The sequence below is a fragment of the Cariama cristata genome, unplaced genomic scaffold, assembly GCF_000690535.1.
Source record: "Cariama cristata isolate BGI_N322 unplaced genomic scaffold, ASM69053v1 scaffold6510, whole genome shotgun sequence".
Taxonomy (NCBI): domain Eukaryota; kingdom Metazoa; phylum Chordata; class Aves; order Cariamiformes; family Cariamidae; genus Cariama; species Cariama cristata.
In genome coordinates this window covers 105674-115846 of record NW_009596314.1, presented here as the reverse complement: position 1 = coordinate 115846, position 10173 = coordinate 105674, and the positions used below count along the sequence as shown (strand labels likewise).

Below are 10173 nucleotides of genomic sequence, written 5' to 3'. Positions count from 1 at the left end.
TTTCCCATTTGCTTCCTAACTTTGGTGCTCGATATCTTTTTTTCTTTCCCTTCATTTTGTCCTCCTGCTCACACCTGCTACCTCGCTCAATGCTACACTACACCCTCCCCACAAAAACAAGCCTCCTCCTCACCACAACAGACTTCACAAAAGGTGTTTTACACATGACACTGAGAAGGTTAAAGGAAGAAAAGTCTGTTTACTTATCAGAAACGACCTATATAGAAATTGGCAAAAGTAAGGTTGCAAAAAGGTACTGAATCCCGACCATGACACCCTTCCTCTTTGCTCTCCGACTCTTCAGAGGGGTAGTGGCTCTTGCTATGACACTGGGGCTTGCTTTCTTCATCGACAAAAGCAGCAGCAAACTACAAAGATTGTGGCTGTTTCCCCCTTTTATCATTCTCTTTGTCAGCCTGATCAGTCCTCAATGGTAAATGTGCTGCTCTGTTGTGCACAGCCAGCGGCTCGCAATTTGCTCACTATGTTTCATGAGACAGTTGTTTGTGGCTGTTTGGAACACATTTACCTCTTTGGGGATTTATGCGCTAGTTGCAATGCCAACCTCCATAGTGATAGAGATTTCTTTCTAACTAAAATAGATAATTAGAAGCTGGTAATTATTGGTCAAGAATTATCAGAGTGAAAAAAATTAAGCTCTTCATAAATAGTTCTTGGCAATGTCATCTCTTTACATTATCTCATGCCTAACAGCAGTCTACTCAGAGCACTTACAAATTTACACTACTGCTGTTGAGCCTCCTAATTTTATATGGAGTAATTCCTTTTCTGAGTTAAACACGTTCGAACTCACTCAGTTCTGAGCCACTCTGTATGTGCATGTGTGCAAAATCCTAGGCAATTGTTACTGCAACTGTTTAGTCTATTTACACTGAACTGCATCAGATACTACAGACGTAAAGGAATCAGTGGAAGAAAAAACAATGTTTAGCTTGTCTGCTTAAAATAACAGGGAAAATAATAGGAGGAGCAGTGGAGTGCAGCAAACAGAACACAAACAATGGGAGACTCTCTTCCTACCCTCTCAGGTCAAATGCCAACTGTAAACTATGTCATGAAAACAAAGGGATGCCAGAAAGCCTCCCTCTCTTCCACAGACACTATGCACCCAGAAATAGAATTTTCTCAAAGAAAGCTGCTAAAAATGCTATGTATTCCACCCGGAGACAAAGGTAAAGGAAAGAAGGCAGCTGAAGAATTACCGTTTATGCCAGCACTCCCTAAACCCACATGAAACATGCCTGGATATACGCTTCCTCCTTTCCCACTCAAAAACCGAGAAATTGTTTTACCAGCAAATTTTAATACACACACATGAACAAACATGTATTTGTTTGGCAATCATCCTCACGACTATCCAAACAAAAGTACATCCTTACATCTAGGTCTAAAATAATGCCTAAACAGAGGGTCTATTTAAAGCAGCCCATTGTTTGCCTCACTTTCTGTCCACTGGCATCCCCTAGCCTAAGCTTGAATCAGTGTGTAGTTTTAGCAAACACAGGCATTGCTTGAAGAAGCTTGGTGTCCAGAAATGTGCGGACAGATACGGCAGTCAGAACTCTTGAGCTTTCACTCACTTAACGTGAGCAAGGAATTCCACTTCTTCATCTTTGTCCTCATCTATTAATGGAAAAGGCTTATTGCCTTGTCCCATCACAAAGATGTCGAGAAGGCTCGATTAAAAGCTGAAGAACAGTTTTAAAATGGGAAGTTCTAGAAGTAATGAACGTGTAGTTACTGAGGAAAGACATCCCTATGACAACTTTTTAATATATAACTTGTGTAACAATGAATGTAAATTGTATTGTTGTCAAAGATACTTAAGGTTACACTTCACTGGGTCATCTGCAGATTTTATTTTCCATTAGGTGGCATAATCCCTCTCGTTGAATTGATTGAAACGTATAATAAAATCTGTAAAAACACTATATACCCTCCTAACAAAGAAGAGTAAGAGGCTTTTCAAATAGCCTCTAATCCCTCTTCCCCTGCTAAATGTCTAGTTGAGATTATATTTGATTAGACAAAAACACACACATATACACAACCTAAAAATACCTACCCTCAGTGGAGCTATTTTAGCCAACAAAGTAATTCCGGTTGCCTTATTTAAAAGTCTAAGTTTCACACTGGGGTTTTATAAACATATCTTTGCCTCAGTGACCTTCCATAATGCAACTTCTCTCTGCAGATGTTAGCAACATGAACTCAGCTCACATCCTGGGATCGTGTTCAAGGGGCACAGTAATTAGATGGGACACCATCGACTTTTCTAGGCTCCAAAACTGCTAAAAAGAGGGTGAGTAGCAGCTGTTTCCCTCAGCTGGCTGAGCATGTATCTCTATCAGTGGTTCCCACCCATTTCTGAGAGGAGTTTGGCAGATGACTTCCCACCTTCTTGTTTGTCCAATGTCCCAGCTGCCTCCCCTTTTCTCTTTGCCCTGAATTATGGAGTCCTTCAGGTAAGAAGACACCCATCAATAACCGCAACACAGATAAAGAACATTTTACTATGAGAGGAAATAACAGTTACTGACGCTGTGTGATGACGTCCGTAAAGGCACTTACTGCCTCTACATTTGATCTAGGGATTAGCACACTGTTAGACTTTTAACGTCTGCTTTCCCAGATTACCTTCCCTCTCCCTCACATTTAAAGTCCATCTTTCCCCCCCTCCCCCCCTCTCTCTCTTCTGAAGCTTTCTCACTTTCCCTTCCCCAGAGAAGAGAAGACACTACATCTTGTTCTGCCAATCTCCTACTAGGAACGCAGGGCAAGAAGACACATTTTATCAGATACAGGTGAAAAAGGGAGGGATCAACGTGTTCAGGAAATCAGGGGTTTTTTGTTTGGTAAATGTGCTGTGTCAACAAGTCAATACTCACTTAATTGTTTCATCTTTTTCACTCTACATATTGATATGCACGCAGATATCTATGGGTATATATATGGGTTAGGTACTATATGCATTCTCACAAATGTTTGCTTGCATGTTTTCTGTGTTATATATGAATACTATAAGCCTACCTACAGACATACATAAACTAAGGGCAATTTTAAATAGCTTGATGTCACCCCTTGAACCTTTCTCTCTAGACAGAATACAGTCTTGGAAAAAGGTCTGTGAACAATGATATAAATTAAAGAGGAGGGGGGAGAGTGAAATTAGAAAGATAGCTAAGGAAAAATCCAATTAGTGGTGAGAAGGCTAACAGAATTGGAGATCAGAAATTATTTTTCCCTGTGCTTCGATTCTGAGGTCACATTCAAAACTCTCCGGAACGCTGATATTCCTTTCACTCCACCCCAACACAAAATCCCCTTGCATTTGCTTAATCGAGGCTACATCATTAGGAGCTGCACTGTTAAGTCTGGCAGCGCAGATAAGAATCTTCCACTGAACACAGATTACCACAAGCATGACCGGCAAATCTCCCTGCATGTTTTGCAAGCTCCTTCTTTATTTCACTGGGAAGATTTTATATTAAGCACATTTAAATCTGTGTCACTATGGTTATGTCATGAAGCAATATCATGCATGATTAGATACAACACAGACAACACAATTAAATATTTTTTAAAAGATTCCCTTTCTCATTCAACCTCATCCAGCTTTTAGAAATAAAACATTGGCAGTTAATAGCTCAGTTTAAGAAAACCTCAGTCGTTTCAGATCTGCAGGCTGCAGCCAACTAACTGGATTTGTCCTGCTTTACTGACTCTCTCCTCCTCTCTTTCCTCCCATTCTGACCCTTTACTAAAACTCATCCAAAAAGTAGAGGAAAAAAAAAGAAAATCTGAGTATTCCATGAAAGAAGTGGGCTCCTATTCTGAAAATGTGAGGGACTTGGGATGTGGGTGGCAAGCAAACACACCACATGCCATTCCAGCATCATCCCTTACCCACAGTGTCCGTATTCCCTCTCATGTTTCAGTGTCACTGTAAGAACATGTTAAACACTGGATTCAAAGAAAACAGCAGAAATGGTGAGTTCTGTTGTTGGTAATAACCTACTTTTAAATTCCACGTTACTGACCCAGATTGAATACTGTGAAGCAGTTCAAATTATCTCCTCCCCAAAGACACAAAATACCAAAACTAAGGCTTAATCCAACAGGCAAATCGCTTTGCTCCTTTGCAGAACGAGCCTGTCATTTGCGTTTATTCATTTCTATGAGAAGTATATAAAATGTTCATGCTTTAAGTGTATTAAAACCTATTAATAAAGTACCCAGAAAAACGGGCTATTAAGTTTTGGCAGGTAACTTTCTTTTACAGTGCAGCCAAATTACTAGTGTTTATGGAAGAAATCTGCATGTTACCTTGAAAGAAAAAAAGACAAGCATCAAACTAAATATTTTTAAGTTATAAAATGAAAAAACCCAGCAAATTCTCTTCTGTTGGATATATAGTTACTGGCTTCTATACCGTATCATTTGGTCTGTGCTCTGCATGCTTTTCTATTATTATAGCAAGAAAAACAGCATAAGGGAAGCAGGATTATAAAATCAATGGTATCCATCTCTGTCTTGAAAAGTGAAATTTGGAAAAGAGGCTACAAACAAAGCAAGACAACCCTGGCAATGTTATCTTATTAGCGGGCAAATGATGTGCTTGATAAATTTAATTGGCTGATAGAACTCTTAGTGCTATTACTGAGTGGTTACCAAATTGAAAACATTATGGGTAAACCTTGGGGAATAAGCAAATAATAGGAAAATATGAATATCAAAGAAAATGCAGCTTTTGTTTTATTCCAATTTACAACTGTAACAGCCTTGTAAACATCAAGCCAGGCTTGGATATAGGAATCCTAAAAGACGTTTTTAAATGCTTGTACCTTAAAGAGCAGATTCCATTACTGACTACTACAATTCCTTATTTTTTCAAACAAATGATAGTATTTAATTGTATACAGATACACTCAGGATTTTTTTCCAGACTGCTCAAACACAACAAACAATACTATTTTATGGCCATTTGAATTATTTATGTTTCCTAATGACAAAAACTCACCAGTTTTGATTTTGGTACCAAGGTGCTTGAGAAGTACACAGTAGTGTCATTACCATAATAACTTCTGAAATTAAAACCTGTCTAAAACTCTACGGAAAGCTAACATCCAGTTCATTAACCATTCCTGTTAGTTTGTTTTCAATAATGCAAAAATGATTAGAAGTTTAATTTGCTAATCACCTGTGTTTTGACTGGCAGTGGATATATAATTCTCTGCAGAAGTCTAAACTAGCCCTTGCAGAAAATAAAATATGCTAATGCTTTATCAAGTCTAATAATATGAATAAAAAAATCAATCATGCCTAGGTTAATCATTGATGGATGCACAATTAATTTCTCCTTAACTCTGTTTAATTTTAGAGGCAATGATGATCATGAGTAAGAGAAATGGTTATCTGTCTTTGAGAAGTTTTAGTGCTTCACTTACCAATCATGTGGTTTGCAACGTGAACTTGGATATCCCATTCATTGTAGAAAACCATCTGACATTTGATGCACTGGTAGGTCTTCTTCTAAAGAAACAAGGGTAGATAAAATTTACTGAAACAGACAATTGGAACCATTTCATTATAAATCGAAATACTGAGTTCACAGTGGTCATTTAAAGCTCTCCAGCAGTGTTTTCATTAAGGCTTAATTATTAATATTAAAAAATAGCACTCTGTAGTTCTGTAATACCTTTTATTTGAGTTTCCTGAAACTCTGTAGAGTTTGGTTTTTTTCAGCTTCCTAACTCTATGGACAGACCAGTATTGTTAAAACACCAGCTTTGTATTCATGGGAGGCAAAATGCAATGAGGATATGTGTGATGTGATCCAAACAACACTGACATCGACATGAATCCTTCATTTCATACCAATGGATTGGGCCCACTACAGAATTGGGGAGAAGCCAGGACCAGAACACAGAAATTAGAAATCTGCTTCTCCCTCATTCTCAACTGGGCTGCAGAACCTCCATTGCCCTGTACATTTTAAATGGTCCATCAGGTTGCCATCTTTCAAGGAGGGAAAAATCCCCGCTAGTCTGGACAAATCGTTACTTCAATATCTATTTGTAAGTCTGTACTAAAACTGGGAAGGCTGGCTGGAAACTATCCAGAGAGCAATCCTTCTGGCCACATTAGATTGGGCCTGACATACTTAAAAATCATGATGTACACAGACGAAATTTCATTATAAACCAGGAAATGCATTACTCTGCTCTCTTTGGTGCACCGGAAAAGTTTTTCATTTGTGTCTTGCTGTCTTTCACAAAAGATCTGCTATTTTACTTTACTACAAGGTATAACACTTATCTGAGACATTTCAACATCCTAAGAATGTGATTGCATTTTCTCTTATTATTTTACTTGACCTGAATTGGCCAAAGATTTGATATTGGAAAGCATTGCTTTAAAAGTGAAAACTAAGGGGATATTCAAAAGCAAGATTTTGGTTTTTCATCATAAGACTTAAAATCTGCAGTTATCCAGGCATCTAATGAGACAAGTCAGATTCATAAAATTATTCAACTGCATAATTGTAGTATCAAGGACTCAAGTCCTAAGGTAACAGTCCTGGAGAGCTCAATTGTTGTTTTGAAGATACAGTGAAGGCAAGGTAAGCCCTGAACTGCCAGATCAAGGCAGTAACTCAAGAGACATGTATCTTTCTGTACAGCCACAGGCACCTTGCCTACATCAGCAAAAAGAAAAAAAAAGAAAAGAAAAGAAAAACATATGTTTTTTAAAGAATGTAAAGTCACAAAAAGCTGGCACAGATGTAGTAAATTGCAGATTTCATATATACTAGTTGGGGAAGAAGTAGGATTCACCAGATAATGTGCATCAAAAATACAGCCTGTCTTGTATATATTTAACTTCTGAAGAGTGTTATGCAGCTGGTACAATTGATTATATTTTTTAAAAAGGTGTTGTTTTCCCTGACTCTAAACGTTATTAAAGATTTGCTGGATTTGTTATCAGCATCTAAATTTAGAGGCCCCATCCCAGACAGATAAAGTGCCCATCCATTAAGTATCTTTCTACTTCAAGCCTGTAGGTAGGAATATCAAGGCTTTTTAAACATATGTCATTGTCTTACCAAGTTAACTTAAAAATTAGTGACTAAGCAAAGTCAAGTCTGAAACTAAGTGTTCCTGTGGGCTCCTCTTTACAAATTTCCCATTGCTTCTCATACACAGAGACTATTTTAATTTTCTTGATGACAATAACAAAATGTGTTGCATTGCTTCTCGGTGGAAACAATCATAAGCCTTTTTTACCATTTTTCATTTAAATTAACTTCAGTTTTCTGAAATGTAACCAAGCTAAAGCCTTATGTAGACAAATAAAACCAATGGACACCCAGAAAACAAATCTGCTTTGACTTAGTTTTACAGTTATGATTTGTAAAGCCTGCTGTTTTAACAGATACAACACTTTTTCTCTTTTTTGTTGTTGTGACAATACTGGTAACATTGGTAGAAATTCAGATTCAGTCTAAGGATTTCCTATTATATGTTGGTAAATTTAACCTTACTGCACTACATCTAGATCTATCAAAGACCTCTAAATAATGACAGTCACAATCAACGATTTATTATGCTAAGCTCTTTACAAGATGCTTTTTGATGCTGACATATAGAACAACAATATTGCATAAATAACAATCACTCTCCCTTTTTTTAAAACATTGTTTCCCTTTAGAACTAGTTAGAAAATATTTCTTACTCCCTGATGACTGGCACTATATATTGTTTATTAGCATACCCCTAGCATTATTCCTGATATGTGACTTTGTTCAAAAACAAAGAAACATAAACTTAATGGCAGGTCTTTTCTCTTGTTAGCACAGCAACGCAGAGTGCATGTCAAGAATTGTCGGCAAAATTATGACTGATGTACATAATGACAACACATACAAAGGTTGGGGTTTTTTTGAAGTCTAAAGCCAAAAAAATAAAGTCATTTGACAACAACAAAAAACTAATAATTTACTAGCACTTACTAGCCTCTTCAAAATGATCCGACATCTTTGCAGAATCACACAGAGAGGTTTTCTGTTTATCATGAAAGGAAGAATGTTTTTGTGACTGCTGCTTGATCAAGCACTAGTTCTTTTTTGTTTCCAAACATATCCTAAAATGTTGACATCAACTTTTATTAGCTCAACACACACTCATCTCAAAGTGTCTAAACTTGTGCGTGGTTTTTATTTTAAAAGCAAACTCAGTAAATTCCATTTACTCTTAGATTTTCAAAGTGATCAAACCCAGTCATTTTCACACCACGCTGAACAAACCCCATATACTTATTTCCATATGTTTGGCATTCTAAGGAAGTCCTTTTTCACTGCAAGTTACGTCTTAGTCTCACAAGCTTTGTCAGAACCACGGGACTCGTAACTGCTCACAGGAGCTCCTGGGTCCTGATGTGCTTCATGGCTGGTCCCAATTCCCTACCGGGGTGAGATTAGGGGGGAAGACCCAGCCCCTCCTCACTCTGTGCTCTCACAAAGGGGAACCTTGGGGGAATAAGACAGAAACGAGCCCTGGGGTATTGCAGCTCCGTGTTCCTTCCCTGGATTAGGTGGGGAAGAAGCCTTGCAGCACTTGTGTAGCACAACACAGATGAAAAATCGGATTGCGACTCAAGGAGGCATTTGAATCCCTCTTGAGTGTCTCCAGCCCTTTGTGATACAAGATGGCTCCACAGAGAAAGAAGCATGGGGCTGTCAAGGCCATCCTTGCCTTCCCTTGCCTTGTTGTTTGCAGCGAGGAACCCTGGCTGAGCTCCCGGCCCCTCTGCCCGAGTCACGGAGGACTGGGCAGGACAGAGCGGGCACCCAAGCCTCGCTGCTCCAGCTCACGGCCCAGGGCACCTCAGCTCCAGGCAGGGATGAAGGGTGGGCAGCGGAGGGCACTTACACCCTAACCTGCCACCATGGCATTTGCCAGAGGATGCCTGTCAGCCTCCTGTGAGAGACAGAAACACAAGAACGTTCTCATTCTCCCCTCCAAACACACAAAAACAAGCCGACGCACATTTCTTGTTACAGAGTAATTTTGTGTCAGCAAAGGTGGGCCACAGAAGACCCTTACCAGTGCATTTCCATATGGACTCAGACAGGACCAGGATAGTATCTGGAGAAGTCGTACTGCACTCTAAACTGTGCCTTCTTGCAAAACTTCCAAAGATTTGTTCCAGAGGACAGCAACGCATACATGATCAGATAGGATTAAGAAAGTGGTTGAACTCTTTCCTTTTATTTCTCGTATTATTGTGGCCTCATCTTTTCATTAAAACTCTTTAATAAACAAGTCCACGATCCTTTACTAAACCCCCTCCTGTCAAGAACCTAAGTGCCAATTTGTCTCCTACATGCTGAGTGTAAATCTGAGGCCCAAGTCATTCCTGGGGCCATTCAACATTGTCGTAGAAAAGTAACGGCTTGGATTTGGTGTCTCACAAGAGCACTGGGCAATCCGGTTGCCTCTTGCATTCCTGTTTTCAGAACCAATTTAAAGTCTTCCGGCATGCAAAGCTTCTCTGTGACTACATTTAATGAACGTTGGATTGGGCCTTCAATCCATGCAGAGCATATGCATGTGTCTCTCTAACCTTTTGAATAATTAATGTCACCTAGACTTTTCATTATTGTCCTGATCCTCACTTGTCACTTTGCAATTTTCAGAATTTCCTTTCTATAAAGGTGCCCAAAGTGTCCATGTCATGTCAAACGAGGCTTTGCTGCTTTTATAAATGGCCCAGGAATACGGTCTTTCAACGGGTACTTCAATTCTGTGTCCAGAATTTTATTCGCTTTTATAAACAAAGTAAAAAACCTAATAACCACTCTGCTAGAGGATTTACAGTTCTATTCAGCAGTGCTTCAGAAGCACGCAGAAGATCCCTCTGTGTGCCCTTCTGTGCCCTGTGTCTGCCTGAGGTATCCATACAGTCCTCGTCTTCTGTTTGCTAGCCTCATATTACTTGAAAATGAACTGCATATGCTACTTATCTGCCCATGCTCCACCTCCTTGTCGAAGTCATTCAGAATTTTATCACTTGCCTATTTTGTTCTGACATTTTCCCAGTTTTGTACTATCAGGGACTTTCATCACCTTACTACTTATTCTTTCTTCCAGA

At 39.0% G+C, this 10173-nt stretch overlaps 1 protein-coding gene across 1 annotated transcript in view; it reads right to left on the bottom strand.

Moving 5' to 3' along the window:
* Positions 1–5452: 5452 nt before the first annotated feature.
* The window catches only part of ZNF521 (zinc finger protein 521), a gene marked incomplete at its 5' end in the record, with an annotated part of 88801 nt that continues 84080 nt past the window's right edge, over positions 5453–10173 (bottom strand). The window contains one exon of the mRNA XM_009705411.1: positions 5453–5553. Coding sequence (XP_009703713.1) covers positions 5461–5553 — 93 coding nt within the window. The remainder of the gene's footprint in view (positions 5554–10173) is intronic.